At 34.2% G+C, this 19,170-nt stretch overlaps 1 protein-coding gene across 2 annotated transcripts; it reads left to right on the forward strand.

Moving 5' to 3' along the window:
- Nucleotides 1–1,184: 1,184 nt before the first annotated feature.
- Nucleotides 1,185–14,318, forward strand: LOC110100468. Of its 2 annotated transcripts, XM_020827987.2 has the most exons (4): nt 1,185–1,543; nt 10,584–10,791; nt 13,440–13,500; nt 13,576–14,318. In XM_020827987.2, exons 2-4 carry the CDS (start codon nt 10,595–10,597, stop codon nt 13,861–13,863), a joined length of 546 nt encoding a protein of 181 aa, XP_020683646.1. In that variant the 5' UTR covers nt 1,185–1,543; nt 10,584–10,594; the 3' UTR covers nt 13,864–14,318. The 2 variants fall into 2 exon arrangements, with proteins under 2 accessions (XP_020683646.1, XP_020683647.1); XM_020827988.2 differs by lacking the exon at nt 1,185–1,543 and having other exon boundaries at nt 10,731–10,862.
- Nucleotides 14,319–19,170: the final 4,852 nt, after the last annotated feature.

The following is a 19,170-nucleotide window of genomic DNA, read 5'->3' on the forward strand; positions in this document are numbered from 1 at the left end:
TTTCCCCTGTTTTTTCCGCCTATGCCCCGTAACCAAAACAAGTCCATTCTTCTTCAGCCCAGGTTTTTTTAATAGATTTATAATCATTTAAGTTTTTAATGTTGATGGTGATCTTCTCCATTAGTTGTTTAGGATAAACTTCTCAAGCTTCTTTAACTATTTTGTGTTTGTAAATTTAGAGATGCATAATAGGTGTTTGATGAAATACCATTTATCAAACTTAAAGAAGCTTGAGAAATTTTGTGTTTCTCAAGCTTCCTCATATTTATCACCATCATGTAAGATTTGCATTTTGTAAAAGATATAGGGCATAGCAATATAAATCAACTGATAATCCCATCATTTAATTTGACTTTTCAATTTTCATTTAGAACATAAGAAACCACCTGATAGTTGCAGTTCTTAAACGTAGCTGCAGTATAAACAAGCTACTACTTCCGATTTCTTGTTAAAAACTGAGAGCAGGATTAGAATTTATCGGTAAATAAGGATTCTCGGTGCGCGATTCTGTATGAGAGCAAAGTCGGAGAATAAAAAATGAGAGAAAAGTCGTAGAATAAAAAATGAGAAGAGATGCAAGTATGAAGATATATTACCAAAAATCAAATTCCCAATCAGTTCACAATTATGTGTTGGAATTGGCCAGAGAAGACGCAAGCTACTAGGTTTGCTGGAGAAGAAGATCGGGATTAGCAAGCTGTGCGATTCAAACCGAGAGAGGGAGAAGGAATGTCTATGTCGCCATTTGCTGGAGAAGACGATCGGGATGGAAATGGCGAACTGTGCGATTCCCACGCTCTTTAGCGATTTGGAGTTGATGGGGAGGTGAGGGAGTGTTATTTTTTATGAGATAAGTGTTTTCAGGTGGTATATAGGTAAATAGAAAAGTTTAGGTGTTTAATAGATAAATAGATTTGTTTTAAATGTTAGGTATGTAAAAATCCCAAAAAAAACAGCTGTCATCCGTGACAAAAGGCTCCATAAAATCTGAAAATGGATAGGAAATTACACCCACGGACTTTTCGTACACGTGTCGTATTTATGTTGTAGGGTACAAGTCGGTGGATAAACCTCAGTGAGTTATTGAAACTATTAAGACTAATCAACTTTGGTCTGGATTAGGACAGCAGTAATGCTCTCTTAGATCTGGTATAATGAGTCAGCTACTCAGCTTTAAAAGAGGTAGGGGTATGCCCGTACGAGCCTTCGGGGCTCATCGGCCAGCCTCGCGCGGCGAAGAAGGGGAGAGCGGCGAGAGGTGGGGGGAGAAAGAATAATTGTTAGAGACGAGGGGGAATCTCGTTTATCACGCCTTTTGAGCTCCTCCGCGCCCTGACTTCTTATTTATTAATAGATTTATGGTTTTTCATGTGTTTTCTCTGTTACTGATTTGGAGGAAGGTGGTCTCAGTGAGGGTTATGGAGATCTGGTGATTTTGATCTGTTCAGGGTAGATCTGGCTATCAAGTTGATTTCGTTTTCGTTCTCGACGTCTGCAGGGAGATCTGGTGGTCGAGGGCTCTTCGTCGAGAAGTATATATCTGGTGAGGACAAATTGTTTGCCAAGATTTTGTGATTTCTAAGGCATTATTGTGCTGTTTTGTAATTGATGGTGTGAGGTAGATCTGGTATGCATGCTATTTGGAGACTGAGGGTGCTTTGTTCTTTTGATATAATTTGATGTAATTGATCTTGAGCGATATTACTCTCTAGAAATCTGTTTGAGTGCTTTTATTCGATCGGTTTCGATTGAATTATATGTGGGCTTTCTTTTGAATCATGCAAGGAAAAGCTTCTTTATCTACCTGGGATGCGAGGCTGAGCCTGACTGGACTGTTATTCTCTTTGTTTTTTTTTTCTCTCTACTGATTATTCATTTTTTTAATAGTTGAATTAGAGCGATTATTGCTGAATGTTGTTATATCTGCTAGCTTCAAGGAATTCAACCGGTTACCCATTGTTAGGTGATAAAAAATTTGTGCTTTGCATTCTTAGAAAAGGCCTTGATTTTGTTTAGGATTTTCAAAAAGTTAGTTTGACACTGTTCTTTCCTAAGCGAATGTGTTGTTAAACTGCAGGCACGCTGAGATTCTTATTATAGTTATTTCAAAAGGGTAATCTTCTATCCTTTAAGCTAGTACTTCTTGATATATTAATACTACGAACGAACACAAAAGAATGAATGAGAACTCACCTGAAGAGTACAGAATATATTTATTTTTTATTCAGATTTCAATGATTGTTCCTATGCCTTCAGCAGCTTAATTTCCACTATTTTTCAGGGTTACAGTTAAATGACATAATGACATTGAAATAGCAGGCCAGACTATAATAAAGATAGAAATAAACAAATTTACCTTCAATATATATACCACATAATATAGCTCTATCATATTTTGTGGAATCAAAATGGAGCGATTGAATCCTTAATAAAGAGGGGTGGCCTTTAGCTAACTCAACACATAGTTGAATTTGTATAAGTTGGAAAAAGATCGCTAGTAGTATAGAAGTCTACAATAATGATTAGTTGATGCACCCTAATAATTAGTCGTTGTCTCACCATTTCAATACCTGGTTAGTCTTGATTCACTTGTATTGACAATTTGGCATTTTTTGCTTTTGCAGTGCCTATGTTTTAGAAATGAACTCTATTATATTTCTGAGTTTTTTTTCATGCTTGGTTCAATTGATATTCTGTAAAATTGTAAAATTAGGCATTGAGAGTTGACAAATTCTTATTATTATAATATTTCTTTTCCTGCATTAAACTATACTAATTTAGTTAGTTGCTCTTAAGCTCCTTATTTGTCACCTGCTCAATATTTAAGCTTGATCTTAAATTATGATTTATTTCTTATACTAACCATTTACTAATTCATAATTAATCATTTTTAATTCTTTTGTTAAGTATTTGTATATATCCTCTATTCCTCTTTTATCATTACAATACTTGGATTAATTTCAAGTTAACCTACCTATGCATGAATTATTGGATTAATATACTATTTTAATTATTAACTAATCCCAAATTAAACTTAGTATCTCTTGATAATTAAACCATTTATCCTAAAAATTTATAATTCCTTGTTTATTAGAGTAACTCATGCCCAAATAAAATAATTTGTTATCCTAAATTTAATTAATTGGTAGTTATCCTAATGAGTAAACTTCATTTATCTTCAATCATTTATACATTAGTTAGCATAAAAATAATCATTATTATCATAATATTATAGGAACTATCTTGGGCTTAGTTCTATGAATAGTCTAGGACAGGGTTACGGGTGCTTTTTGGCCCTATATATTTGAGAAACACTTGTATAACTATCTATGACATTGAAATGTTAATCTTAGATTCTTCCAACTATGTACACAGTACACTAAAGAAGTTTTGCTACCCCCAACTTTTTGGTGAGCTTTTGGCCATCTTTTATTTGAAATTCTAGCTTCACCATTCTTACATTACTGTGTTGAGTGTTATTTAAGGTTGATTATATTTTTTGCAAGTAATCATTTGCAGCTCGTATTTTCAATACTAAGTATTCTATATTAATTCCATCTATTAACCTGATTGTTGTATCTTTTTCATTCCTTTTTACTTCACAAACTACCAAAGTATATTTCTATCTCAACTTTAATAAATGTCTCTGATGTAGAACCCGAAGGAAAAAAAAAGGGACATTTGAGATTTTAATTTCTAGCTTTAATTGAGATCAAAATATTAGGAATAATTAAATCAAATCAAATCCAATTTGAAACCTAATTAGATTTAATTTAAGTAATTTTCCTAAAATAGGCTATCTTAAATTAGGAAAGTATTTCAAATTCAAAATTACGTAAAATTTGAAATCAAATATTTTTCTAACTTAAATCGTTTGATAAAAGGAAAGTAATCAAAGGGGAATTCAAATTTTAGAGGCAAAGAGGAAGAAGGGGGGAAAGGGGCCGGTGATATTAAAAGGGGGAGGAGAGGTTATGGAAAGATAATTTAAAAAGGACTTTGATTGGAACCTTAAATTAGGAAGTAATATTTAAATCACATCCCATTAAATAATTAACTGAACCTAATTCAAATACTTTCCTAAAATAAGAATCCTAATTTTAGAAACAAAATTCAAATTCATATTAATTTGAATTTTAAATTTCAATTTGTTACTAAGTTAGAAGGGCTAAAATAGGAAAGGGCTTTGAATGTGAAGGGAGATTTGTGTAGCCAAGGGGAAAGAAGGTGGCCGACAGTTTGGTGAGACCGGCGGCTAGGTAGGTTGGAGGGGGGTGTTGGAGGTGGACCTAAGGCCGTGGGGAGGGAGAAGGGGAGGCCGATTTTGTGGAAGTGGAAGGGTTTATGGGAGAATCGGCCGGTGGAAAGTGGGGGATTTTGGCCGGCGGTCAAGGGAGGAGGAGAAAAGGATTTAGGGAAAGAAAGATATAACCGCGAGCCCGGACACATCCTGCAACTGACGGGTACTACGTTGCCCTTCATCAAAGGACTTCAGGCCACGAGCTCGGACACATCCTGTGGCTGATGGAAGCTATGAATTCCTCCTATAGGAATCTCACCCAAGGTTCTTCCCAAAGAACACAAGTGCAAACACAAAATTATATTAATCATCCAACATTATATTACACAAGCAAGGGCCTCTATATATAAGTCTAAGAAACTAAAACAATATACATATGCCCCTAGGGTTTACATAGAACGACCCTCTTAAGTAAGGGTAAAAAGGAAAATTTATAATAAAAATAAAAATTGCAAATAACAAATTAAGATAAGGTTGAATGATCTCGGACGTAGATGGTCGTCTCATCATTTGAAAATCTTCATGATCGGATGTCCGCATCAGTCTCTCTCACCATCCTTCTAACACAAATATTTGTGTGTATAACTCTTAATTTGATCATACATTCACCTTAATATTTTCATTTGTAATATGGCTATTATCAACTTTTTTAGTCTAACATCACTCTAAATTAGTGATTTAATTGTAGTTTAATATAATGACTTATTTGCCTATATGATGTGAAACAAATCTGGAGTTACTTAGGTAAATTAAAGATAGCGAATTAACAAAGTGTTTCCATAATAAATTTATTACTTATAACAGTGATTGACCCTTAGAATTCTTAGTTTTTAACTTGCTTAGGCAAAGAAGAGCGAAGTCGGTTAACCAAACAATTTAAGAAAACGCAAAGAGCAATTGTAAAACTACGATGATAAACAAGAATCCGCGATTTAATAAAGAGAACTTTCACCATTGGAGCCCATACACTCAACTAGTCTAGGTTTTAGCGGAAGAAGAGTCTCCACATTAGAACCGAGGTCACTCCGAGGAAGAAGGAGCCTAAGATCGTCGTTCTTGGATAGGTGGCCAGAGTGATGGAGGATGATGGTCGTCCAAGGATGATCCAACGTCTCTTTGATCTTTGCTCGTTGATCATATCCACTAAGGTGTAATGGATACGGTTGATGTAATCTTCAATCGTGTCGTCGAAATCAAAGCCCACATCAAAGAACGGTGATTGGAGGATGTCAACTTGATCTCACTCGTCATGTACGAATCCAAAGTTCCATTCAAATTCGGGGTCCGCCATGCATGGTGGTAGTGAGTATGAAGACAAAGAGGGGAGGTGAGGGAGCAAACCGTGAGCAAATAGAGAGAGGAGGGTCACGGGTTGGAGAGGGGCTAGGGGCGGGTGGAGCTATGGGGGAGAAAGGCTTAAAATCTGAGATTTAATTCAGATTTCCAAAATTGGCGGACTCTTAATTTCAATTTCAGAATTTTGAATTTGAAATTAAGATTAGGAGGGAAGGGTTAATGGTGTATTAAAGAAGCTTAAAAGGGGAGAGATATGAGGGAGGGCTGGCCATGTAGAGAGGGGAGAGGTTGGAGATTTAAGTAGGTGGGGACCACAATTAATTAATCAAAATTTGAAATTTTGATTTCAGATTTTAATTATATCATGTAACTCCCTACTTTAAATACAATTAGGGGGGATTTGAATTTAAAAAAAAATTTTAACTCCCCTTAATTAATTCTCTAATTTAATTGACTCAATTAGGAAGGTCATTAAGGGAGGGAAATTCAAATTGCAAGGGAGGCCAAAGGGGGCCGGCGGTATGGACTCACGGTGGCCGGCGGCAAGGGGATCTGCGGGCGGCCGGCGGGTGGCTGGGCGGATGGCTGGCTGGCGGGAGGAGCTCTGCAGGCCAGCGGCCTGGATGGCTCCAAGGGGGGTCAGCGGCAACAAGGTGAGGGGAAGGGAAAGGTGAAAATCTGAGGATTTTCGTTGCTTTGATTCCACTCACCTCGTTTATCTTCAACACTCGATCTCCACACAATAATCTTTGGACTAAATCTAGAACTCACAAAGAGATCTAGTTTTCCCGTCGAACTCACTAAGAGATCTAAGAGAAGTGCACTCACAAAGAGAACAAAGGGAAATATCTTTCATTCATCAAAACTCCAATTACAATGCATGAGGCCTCATATAAATAGGCCAAAATGAAATAACAAGAAATGACACAAATGCTCTTCCGGGCTACATAAGCGACTCAATGCCCATAAGGGCAAAAGCGGAAAAACATCAAAATAAAATAAACTACTACATAAAATGACAAAATACAACTCATGCTTGTGGCCGTCGATCTCCGGCGTCTCATAAAGGTACATGTGTCGAAAATGCAGACGATGTCCTCATCACTATATGTTTCTATGGTATTCTTTTATCATCTATACAATTTAGCCACTTCATTTCAGTAACGTTTCTTTCATTTTAGAAATGATTTCATCATTTGTTTTCTCTTTTTTATTTAGAATAGGTCTAAGCATATCAAACTTAGTTTTCTATTGATCTCATAGTACTTATAAATAATTATTGGTTTTACACTCACCAAAATTAAGTGTTGCAGAGACCTGCAATGTTTTATGATGCATAATGTTAGACATTAAAAGAGACGGATAAAATTAGTTTAAGTGTTGCAGAGATGAGGATGCTCAGGTGGATGAGTGACGTTATGCTTAGAGACAAAATGAGAAGCAAGTATATACGTGAAAAGGTTGGAGTAGCTCCAATGGTACATAAGATTAGATATAGTTGTCTTAGATGGTTTGGTCACATAAAAAGTCAGCCTTCTGATTACCCGGTTAGGAGATTAGATGTATTAGATCTGACTTATGTTAACAAAGATAGAGATAGGTCTAAAAAGTCTTAGTTAGAAAATATAAAAAATGACATTTTCTTATTAGATTTAAATGAGCATTTGACCCTTAATAGAACACAATGAAGAAAAAGGATTCATACAGCCGACCCAACGATCCCATGTAGTGAGATAAATGCTTAATATTTTTGTTGTTGTTACACACCAAAATTGTATATTTTGTACTTATCTTGATTTTTTAAAATTCCTATAACTATGAAACATGGTGTATCTATTAGCATTATATTCTCTATAAAAATCATATCATGGGCCTCACTATTGTTCATCTTTTACATGCATTGGCATAACCAATGCAAAATGATGGACATTTTAATTTGATCTTTGATTTAGCGCATTCCTGTTAAAATACTCTTTAGTTACTCTTTAACTATTTTTAAATGCTTGTGATTACATGGTCACTTTTATTATTCATAGATTCAATGTAATTGATACTTTTTTACGACTAAATGATTCTTTGTAGTGCTCAATCATATGCTTTTTAATGCTGGTAAAAATTATTTCATGATTTTTTCATTTCTTTATTTTTTTCCATTGATAACTTATTCCATTAATTTCCTTTTTAGTAGATTTTTCTTTCATTAATTAAATGGTATTTTAGATACTTACATGATATTCCTAAGCCTATTTTTAGTACTCTCACATAGCTGTATTAATTCTTAACATGACACAAACGAAGGCCTTCCGATGACCCGGTTAGGAAAGTTGAGGTTTTAGATTTGTCTTATGTTAAGAAAGGTTGAGATAAACCTAAAAAGACTTGATTAGAAAATATTAGAAATGATCTTTCTTTATTAGATTTAAATGAGAATTTGACTTTTAATAGGACACAACGACAAAAAAAGGATTCATGTAGTCAACCACACGTAGCGGGACAAAGGCTTGATGTTGTTGTTGTTGTATTTATAGTTATTTGGATTTCATTGATAATTATTTTAAATAAACTAATAAACTACAACATTACTCACAAATCTCTAATTTCCATACTTAAATCTTGAGTTTTTATCATATTTTTGTAAAGCTAAATTCTATTTTCAGCTACTATTTGTATGAATTCGATAATCAACTATTAATCACCTTATTTAAGTAGAATTAGCCTAATTTTTAATCCTAATTACCCACCAGTTCCTAATTATCATAATTAATATTTGATTATCCCATATTTCTTAGTTGCATCTTTGCTCAATTTAATATTTAACTCCATACTAATTTAGTTTTGATACTTTATTCTTTTTATTGGTGTCATCAATTCTTAGTTATCTCTTGTAAGATAGCCCATTGCTTAGATATTGTAATATGAACTACGAATAATGTGAAAATTGGCTTTAATAAGGACTTAATCCATATAATAATAGTTTTCTTTGAATTTTTTCATCATTTAATACCAAAGAATAAAATGCATTATCTTAATGGGTTTTTTGGTTGTAAGTATTATTAGTGTTAAGTAGAGTAGATGTGGGAACTATTGAAATTTTCAGAATTTTCTAGATAAAGTTTTAAAGAAAAGCACTATGGAGTAAAATAACAGTGTATTTATAATTCACTATTTAGCAATATTTAAAAAACTAGATTGAATTGGCCGCTCAATCGATTGTATTGGGAACTGGTATGCTGATCGGTCTGCTAATTTCATATAATTTGTTTAGCAGCGAACAGTTCAACTAGTTAACTGGCAAATTGGTGCCATTTTTTAAAAACTGGTTGGCTTATTTGCTATCTCTTTTATATAATTAAATAAAAATTTAATAGAGAATATTTAAATTAATATATTTTAATTTTAAGATGAGTATTAAATTTATATGTGAACTAATTTTATTTTAAATATGAATTAAATATAAAAATTGAATTTGTTGAAATTATAAATTATATAATATATTATGTATATATAATTTTACCTATTTTTTAATCATAAATTTACATTATTACACAATTATTATATCATTATTATGTCTTTTAAATAATTTAATATTTATTACGTCATTTGGTTTAACCTCGGTCGAACTATTAAACCTTTAACTTCTCATTCTTTAAACCATGCTATTTAGTTCATTTTTAATGTATTTGAATTTGCTGGATATGAGAAAATTTCAAATAGAACTTTTGTGTGAATCGCCATTGGCAGCTGTTTACCATCACCCTTTACTTGCCCCCTAGTGTTATTGCTATTATCATTTTCGTTGTCATCACCCACCATCGATCTCCTTCCACTTTCACCCACCCTACCTTGCCTCCATCACACTGCCAATCACCTCCCCTTTGCTGCCATCATCTTATTGTCTTAATTTTACTTCAAACTAATCAGAAAAAAGTAATTTCTTGCATTTGTAGTGTATGTGAACCAAACTATTCAAAAATTATTTTCAATACTATATTTATTTTACATTATATTCATTTTACTCTACAATTATCTTTTAGCAAAATAAACCATCCCTTAGATTATCCTTTGCTCGCACTAGATAGACTAACTCTGTTAAGTATTCATTTTTTTTAAATCTTTTTTCTTTAGGGCTATTTGGTTGCCTAAAAAAGACATGTAGTATAAAAGGAATGCAGTGTAAAATGCATGCGGTGTAAAAATAATAATTTGGAGTTGTTTGAATGTGTGTAAAAGGAATGCATGACTTTACTTTTTTTGTTTGGTATGAATTAAAGTGAATGCAATGTAAAGTGTAAAAAAGTTGTGCATGGGGTGGTCGACGGCTGGTGGCGGCCGACGGTGTTGGGCGGCAGGTGGTGGCGACGAGCTATGGCCGGTAGTGGGCAGAAGCGACGGCGGCGGGTGGTAGTGGCGGTAGAAGGTGCCAGCGGTGGTAGGTGACAGGTGGTAGCAGCGGGAGGTAGTGGCAGCAGGAGGTAGTGGTGGCAGGCGGTGGCTAACAGCAACGGTGGTCGGCGGTGGCTGACAGCGGGTGGCGGTGGCCGTTGGCAGTGCTCAAGCAAGCTTTGGAGCAGTGTAAATAGTTCTCGCTTAAAACTGGGCGAGAAGGTTTTACTTGAAAAATGAACTAGAATGGAATACACTGCATTCACTTTTATTTACCTTGGATTTTTTTTTTCTTTTTTCATCCAACCAAACACCGAACATCTCAAAACCCCTGCATTTACTTTACTTTAAACTCACTTTACTTCCAATCAAACAACCCCCTAGACGACATTTGTTAATCTTTCTTAGAAGTTAAACAACCGTGTAGGTGTCTGCAAATTTCTTTTGTAAAATCCCATGATCTATTATTTAATCATCTTAGTCTTTCAAAATGTTTGTTTTGTTTTGCATGCATAAATCTATGATTAAACAAATTAGTACCATTTAACTGTTCATCTTGCTTTTTCTGTACCCCATTTCTTAATGATACTGGCATCCATCCCAGGTTGTTACCCAATGGAACAGTGCCCTGTAACTTTCGGTAGTAATATGAGCCAACTGCACGGATTTGTGTGTGATCCTAAGACGATGTATTTCGAAAATAGTAGCAAAGCATTTAGTAGGGCTGAAGTCATCTGTCCGCGGCCCTATCATGCATCAAGGATCCCAATGTTCATGGAGGGAGTTAACAAATTCTGTCCTAAGTCAAAGAGGTATGCTGCTGTTTTTCTTTGTTCATGGCCTTTGCTCTGCAAGTTCAATTTGATTCAGTTTGGATTGTTAGGTTCGATGCTTTATTTGCTGCATAGGTGAGAAAAAACTAGATAGAATGTTGAACTGGGAATTGTAGTGTTTTTTATGCTTTGTCTTTGCTGTGCCGTTTGCCTTGTTTAGGTCTTTTAGATATAGCATGCCAGAAGTTTCTTTAGTTGTACTGATGATACTTCTGGCAACCTAAACTTCAATTATATTTACAAATAAGTTTAGCTATTTATTTTTTATCATTGTGGATAAGATTTCTGTTAATGGTTCTGACATAAGCAGTTTTATATATTGTATTCCATCTTCTCACATAGGATTGCTTTGAGTTTCATTTAAACGACCGAAAATTGTCTTGCAGATCTTAAACTGATGACTTGTCTTCGCTGAAGTGGTCTTATGAAGTTCCACTTACATTTAGCTATGAAGTTCTACTTTCCATCTGTTTTTTTTTTTATTTTTTTTTTATTTTTTTATTATTGCTTAATTTAGGAAATGATAGCTTGTGCTTCATTTTCAATTTGCTCTTACAAGATTTTGAGCAATTTGCCTTGTATTGAACGTAGTTCATGGGTAACTTAGCTTCTCTGTCATTTCTTTTGATTTTTTTAAAAGCAGTTTGATGTTTGCGGTCCTTTTTTATTACCGTCTTTATGTTCTTTTTAATATTTTGATCAGCATTGAAAATAGTATTTGAATTTAATTCTTATGTTCTCTGTTTCTTTTATTTTTAGATATGTGCATACAAATAGTAAGAACAAGGATGCATTGCTGGACTGTTCCTTTAGCTTATGCATTCTCATAGGGATTATAGGCAACTGAATTGTGATTTTTGATTTTATAGCCGAGTTTTTTATCCTGATGGTTTTCGTATATTTTGAGTCGCGCTAGATGTCTTCCGGTCATACTCATTTTTCATTATTTTGAATTTTTTAAAGATTTGAGTACTTGAATGCTCTTTTTTTTTAAGAATAAATTACGCTTAGTTCCCAAGTTTTAAGCCATTAAAGATTAAGCGCCTCATATTTTAAGAAAGTTAAAATTGAATCCCTAATTTTTTTCCGGCTGTCTAGGTATCTTATGTAAATTGAATCATGCTTGCCTTTTATTTACTTGCATCAAGATGTTAGGGTAGCATGTAATTCAATTTACAATTCTAAAGTTTCTAAAAACTTAATGTAAAAGTGTAGAGGAGAATATGGGAAGGGAGAGGTAGTTGCTGAGATAGCCGAAGAGGCGTAGGAGTAAAGGGTTTGGGGGTAGCTGCTGAAGGGGATGTTTCATCATTAAAGTCGTCAGTGATATGCATCCTAAGCGTGATCACTGAACCCATGCGAAGTTGGAATTTATTGGAGTGACTCGATCATTAGTTGCTAGAATATTAGGTAGTTTGGTTGCATCTTATAGTTTACAAAAATGTAGATGTGATTTCCCTTTTTTGTAATTTTTAAACAGTACATGCTTTATAGATTAGCGTCTTAAGGTAGTCATAACCCGATAAGTTTGCATTGTTATGTTGGTATGGGTTTACCTTTTTATATTATGGGATATGATTTTTTATGATTGACATTTTTATCTATTGATTGAATTGGGGGGACCTTCTTTGTACCTCATGTGTGGTTTTCTTTCTGCCCAACTCTAGACGGTACTTTTCTCAGTGTACACTATGCCTTTCTTTTTTCTTGAGAAAATGCTTTCAGAACTCATGAATGCTTTCTGTATTTCAGTGAATGTCTTATAGGTTGGAAGATTGCATTTGGATTTGCTTTTCCTTGATAGTCTTGCTTGTGTGTTGGGGTAGAAAACCATGCAACACAAACAAGAAAGAGAGAATGCAACGGAAAAAATGTACACAAGGGTTTTACATGGAAAGATCTCAAACATGAAAAAACCTCGGAGTTGGACAACATAAATAAATTCACTATGAAAATTTGGGAGAAATAGTATTCTCTCTTCATGGTTGCACTGTTCTCTAACAAACTAACAACAAAAAGAAAACATATTAAAATCACTATGGGATGTAACCCTTAATGAAAAATAAGAAAGAAAACTGTCAGCTTGTCTCTCAACGCCGGGGTCTGGTGTGTTGCAATGATCCCTGGCAACGCTGCAATGCTCCGCTTTTTGTCTGCCTCAGCGCTTGGGTATACAGTGTCGCAGGGCTATACAATTGTATGTAAAAAATTCAGGAGCAAAGCACCTGAACCCAAGCAGGTGGTGGACCTCTACAACCCTCCCGAAAGATAGGCCGAGGGAATTGAGATCTAAAGCAACAATTCAACTCGATTAATCAATACAATCATATTTCATACGAAACTATATTTCATACGAAAATAACATTTTGTTTGTTGTTTTAAAGGTGTTGTCTTTGAACTTGGAATGAACTCTGAACTCGTGATCTTCAGAGTCAAAACTAACTGTAGCATGCCACATTATTCTGTTTATATCTGGTTTTAATGATCACATAGTCTTCAAAAAATTTTCTTGTTATGTTTGATGCCTTTGGGTATGGTTTTTCTTCCCATCAATTATTGCTATCTGCAGTGATTTTATTATTGGGAATTTAGAATCGCAACTTATTTTAATTTTTATTCTATTTCAGCATCTTACCAAAGCAAAAAGAAGACTCTAGTTTTGAATTTCGTGATATCATACTAAACAAGGTGAGATTCAGAACTTTTTTTAAATTTTTTCCGTTTGCAAGTATGTTTGAATTTCATTCCACTGTTCGAATGCAGGATGACCAATATGGCGATTTAGATGGGGGTGCGCAAATGGTTTTCTTTTGTGGCTCACCTCCGGTAAGGTCCCGTAACCCAGTTGCACGTGATGAACAGTTTACCAAGCAAACCAAGCCCATGTTTTCTCCACTGCCAGTTAATTCCTTTGGAGTGGGAAAGTCTTGTGCAAGGGTTGATAGAGCCTCCCCAATTTGTGGCTCCTTCAGTGGAAACCCAAAAGTCAGAGTTGAGGGTTTTACTTGCAAGAAGTCTGATTCCCGCTCTGCAGTTTCTGCCCTTGCCTAACATAACTTTGACCATAGATTTTTTAGCTATTTGTATAAAGTTTCCTGTGCTGGGAGAAAATCAAGTTGCTTCTCCCCTCTCCTTCTACAAAGAAAAACTCTCGCTGTTGATGATCTACCATATTTCAGGGTCTACAAGGGCTTTGCGTTGTGTACATATTGTAGCTTTTCCACTTAAAGTAGTACAATGAGTCTTGTTATGGCATTTCCAAAGTTGTTAGCATGGAATCTGAATTCAGTTCTGTTGTGGAGTTTATATAACTATGTAAATAGTTCTAGTCTGTACCAAATATCTAGTCTCACAGAATGAGTCACCCTTCTCCGTAATGCTGTCTGCTGATCATTTATACAATGACCAATTTTGGCAGCTGAGTGTCTTTAAAAATGTAATTAAATTGTATAGTATTTCATATTGTTTGAAATGAATCTCTTTATCCAGATGTTCAATGTTTTTTTTTTTTTCTGTTACCACTTGGTGTTTTGTGCTAGAATTCAACTTCACATTTGGCACCTTTTGATGATCTACTTAGATTGATGTGTTTTTGTTGTTGGGATTGAAGTTTCGTTTTATATTTTTGATTAATAGAAATTGAGCTGTTTTTTATCTGCTCCGTGGGCACTATAGGGTTGTTTCGGCAATGTCATTGGACTCTGTTTAAAAATAAAAATAAAAACACCTATCAAATAGTTTATTTAGTCAAATTGTATTGCTTCGATTGAGTTTTATATATGCAGTTCCTGTTTGAACTGAAAGCTTACTAAAATAATCTGACAGTTGAGTAATTATGTATCATCAACTGTGAATCCATACCAATCTCAGGTTCTTCAATCATGTACAGAATAATGAACATGTCCGACTCTGATAAAACCGTGGAACGACCACTTTCGTTTACATCCGTTTGTTAATTTATGCCTTTATATATGCTCTTTATTCATGACTAAAAGAGCTGGTGTTCTTTTCATTCATGAGTGCAAGCTACAACTGCTTCAGAAGGCAGGTGAGATTTGGAGCAAAGGTTTGATGATTTTGTCTCCCGTACTTAGCAATGCTTTCAAAACTCAAGCAAAACTAGTTACTGCTAATGGATATGCTACTAACAGAACTTGATTTGTAGAAGCATCAAATATCAACTCTGAAAGTGGTGATGCCATCATTGTGCCATCAGCATGTGGCTTATATGCAGGAAATCAGGTTTAAAATAAGCTCAAATGCTCAGCAGTTCTTATGATTCTGGTTTAGCACATAACCTTTTCTTGTTCATTGGCCATGGAGCAAGATTGAAATGCTTGGTCATGGAGAGATTTTCTGACTTGTAGGACCACTGATGGTTTCATGAGGACGGTATGTATTAATTCCATTATATCTTCCTGTTCCAACTTGATCGGACAAAAAAATATGGCTGTGATGTGTTCCTCCCTGAATTCTCAGCTCTAGTTTATGGTAGCTCTTACAAGTCGTGCTGCTTAGGGAAGTAGAATCGAGTATGAATATGATAGTTGATCAGTTAAATTGCATTTATCATATGTTTACATAATTAAGTGGCTCCTTTTTTCTCCAAAATATGATAATGTGTGCATGGTTAATTCATGTTAGGGTAGTTCCTACATTTTTTCATATTTCCTGGGTCATTTCTAGTAAGCAGCAGCATTTCAGCTGTTGTTGCACTTGGCACATATCTAGATTCTTCTGAAAAGCATGTATTCATTCCCCCTTGCTCATGCAATTATGATATCGTAGAAGCTGTAGTACTGCGTAATTTAACTTGTTTATCTCATACGTAACATGCAGATCCCAATATTTTTAGGGTCTATTTGGGGCGGCTGTTATTTTTTATCAAGTTGCTTGTGAAATTTTTGTGAGAAAAATAAGTTAGGTTTCGTTTGGGACGGCTGTTTTTTGTATTAAAAAAGACATTAGTTGAGCGACTAAGGTTGAAGGACCGTAGTCGACAGGTGACATATGTCAAAAAGATTGTGGTTGGTGTGCGACGGGGGTTAGAAGGATTGTAGTATGACGACTGAGGTCGAAGAACTGTACTTGACGGGCGATGAAGATCAAAAGGATCATAGTCGGGCAATGGTGGTCTAAGGATAGTAGTTGGCGTGTTATGAAAGTCGGAAGGACCTTAGTTAGGCGATGGTAGATTGATGATCGTTGTTGGGTGGCAGAGGTTGATGGGACCATTGTAGAGGAATGGTGGTTGAAAAAACAGTCTTCGACGGGTGATAAAGGTTAAAAGGATTGTCGTTGTCGAGTGATAGGGGTTGGAGGGAACGTAGTCGGGTCTGACAACGGTAAGGGTTCTCTAGTAGTGGTGCTTAGGTAAAGCTATAAGATTCTTCAAGCTTCAAACCTCTCTTGAATCTCCAACCCAAGCTCTAAACCCCACAAAGGTCCCTCTTATGTAGGGAGAGAAGGTCTATTTATAGATTTCAGAGTGACATGCTTCGTAAATATAAATAAGATCTAAGGAAAAATTCAGAATGCTCTATTGGACGACTTATATTGACTCCCTTAATGAAATACAAATGAAGCAATCGTGGGCTCGTTGGATTTGTCTTGTCGAGCCACTCAATTCAACTATAAGCATGTAATATTTAGAGAACATTTGATTATCCAATTAATATTCTGAAGCTTCCAAATATGCTTCAAGCCAATGATTTGGGCCCATTTGGGCTTGAATTTGACCTATTTTAGTTTCATTGGGTTCATCTCATCGAGACATTCAGTTTGACTATAAGTTTGCTGAAATCGGAGTTCAGATGATCTCACTTTTAATTTTGAAAGTTTCCAATTCGATATGCCTCACAATTCGTGCTCTATCTAGACGATTTTTGGTGACACATCAAACATATACATAAATTGAATATCTTTATGTTTTATTTAATATTAAAATCTAACTTTTAAATTGAATAAATTGTATAAAAAATTAATTCAATGCAATTATGTTTGACATGGTTATTTAATATTCATGCATTTTAGTGCTTTCTTGCATTATAAGAAAATATACTTGATTGCTTATGTATTAAAAATTAAAAAATTTTGCTGGTAATTTATTTCAAATAAAAAAAACTAATTATTTTAATGCTGAATAGATTGCTAAATGAAAATATAAACTATCCAATATCATGCATTACATATTCCTAAAATATTCCATTAAAGAAGAAGAGGAAGAATAAAATATGTATGTCTTTTATTAAATAAGTATAAAATGATAACTTTTATGCATCCATGCGTACCGTGCATTCATATGCATTCCATCATATCTTGCATAAATTAAGAAGATGAAATAGAAGTTCTGATTTATTAATAATTATTTCTTAACATGATTAAGCTTGAAAACTACCTTTGGTTGAATGGTTGAGGGCCCATTTGCACATCATAAGATGACTTGAGTGCCAAAATCCATAGGAGGAAATATGGTTAGAAATTTTTACTTTCTATTTTATTTATATTTTAACTACTTTATAGTAATTTTATTAATTTACATTAATTGTATTAGAGCAACATGATAAAACATCTCATACTTAAATTTATTGTTGCGAACTATGTAGCCTAGCAGCTGCCATCTATTCTTATAAATAGACCTGCACTCTCATGTAGTGAGATCATTCTTTAATAAGAATAAGTATTTATAGAAGTTTTATCCTGTTGCTCTAATAGATTGCTCCGTGATTCTCATTTATTGATGTTATATGATTACCTGTAATGATGATAAGTCTTATGATTGTGAATCACTCACATATTAAATTCACCTAAAATTAAATGAAAATACATTCAGACTACTTTTTTAGTAGGAGCAACAATTGAATATTTGATTCATCACGATTGATATGAATAATAATATGTAAGATTCTAGCCATGTAGATGCATGATAGATGCATGCATCATATTATGAATTTATGAGTTTGAATATAGTCTAGATGTATTTTAGGAAACATTATTCTTCTCAGTCTAGCCAAATTTATGATGTGTTTGCCTCTCCTCAATTTGAATTTGATTGACCTCTCATCAATCTAGCCAACATTATCCTTCTTTCTTTCTTAGATCATTATCCCTTAGGATTATTTATCATCATCCCACTCTCTTTTATAGTTTTATGGGTTATAGAATTTCCACTCTTTGACAACCTTTGATAATTTTAGATTTTTTTGTCATGAATTTTCTAATGTTCCAAATTATAAGTCCCATCATTTATTAGGCTATCTTCCTTGGCTTTTAATTACTCGTGTTCATAAAGCATTATTATTTCTAAAAATTAAAATAAAAGAGCTTCTTATAAAAAGAATGATTCATTCATTCTTAGTCATGGGGTTATTATGATCACAATACAATGATTGTATCTCATGCATCCTAAGACTCTACCCATATACTTTACTACCTCATGGTTCCACATCCATTGCACATCCTAAGCCCTAGTATGAGGATTCAAAATCCTCACATACATCAAGTTTTTTATTTATTTGATTATGCCTAAATGCTTATAGATTTTGGCTTATCTTTATTTTAAGTCATTTTGTTCTTTATTTTAAGAAATCAATCACCATTTTATAAACACAAGTAGAATATAAGTTGTTGCGGATTAAGAAATTTGTGGCGATAAAATGAAAAGATTTTATGTCTTAGAGATGCACAAAAATTCAACTTACAAATATATAATTAAAATCAAAGAGAAATATCATAATTTTTACGTAGAAAATCATAAAAAATGAAAAAATTATTAGGCTATGCCCAATTGAAATGATTCTAATAATGTTTGAATAGGTTATAAGAATCGACCCGTTCTTCAACTCATTGACAATAAGAATACAATGTATTCAAAAATGGACCAAATTTTAGATGGGTATTCTTCGTCTTAATTGAATAATAGATACTAAAAATTTGGTAGTAATAGTCGAGAGAATATTCGATAGAGGTCTGATGATAATTGAGGATCAGATGATAATTAGCAGAAGGATGAAAGTTAGAAGGCAGTCGGTGGTTGAGAAGAGATCAAAAGCCCAACAGTTACAGTCAGAGCCAGGAAGAGATCCGACGGTGACCAACAAATGGGAGGTAATCTGACGATAATCAATGATTGAGAAGTGATCTTGCAGTGGTTAATGGCAAGAGAGCTCCCAAAATTTTCTCCTATCTTCCTCTCTCCTATCATGTGAAAAATGAGGGTCCATTTATAGTTTTTTAGTAGTGACATGACAAATAAATATAAAGAAGATCAATGATAAGTTTGGAGTGTTCCATCAGATGATGCATACCGATTCTCTTGATTATCTAGTATTTATTAAGTATTTAATTATCTTATTATTG

This window comes from Dendrobium catenatum, unplaced genomic scaffold (assembly GCF_001605985.2).
Source record: "Dendrobium catenatum unplaced genomic scaffold, ASM160598v2 fragScaff_scaffold_353, whole genome shotgun sequence".
NCBI classification, from domain to species: domain Eukaryota; kingdom Viridiplantae; phylum Streptophyta; class Magnoliopsida; order Asparagales; family Orchidaceae; genus Dendrobium; species Dendrobium catenatum.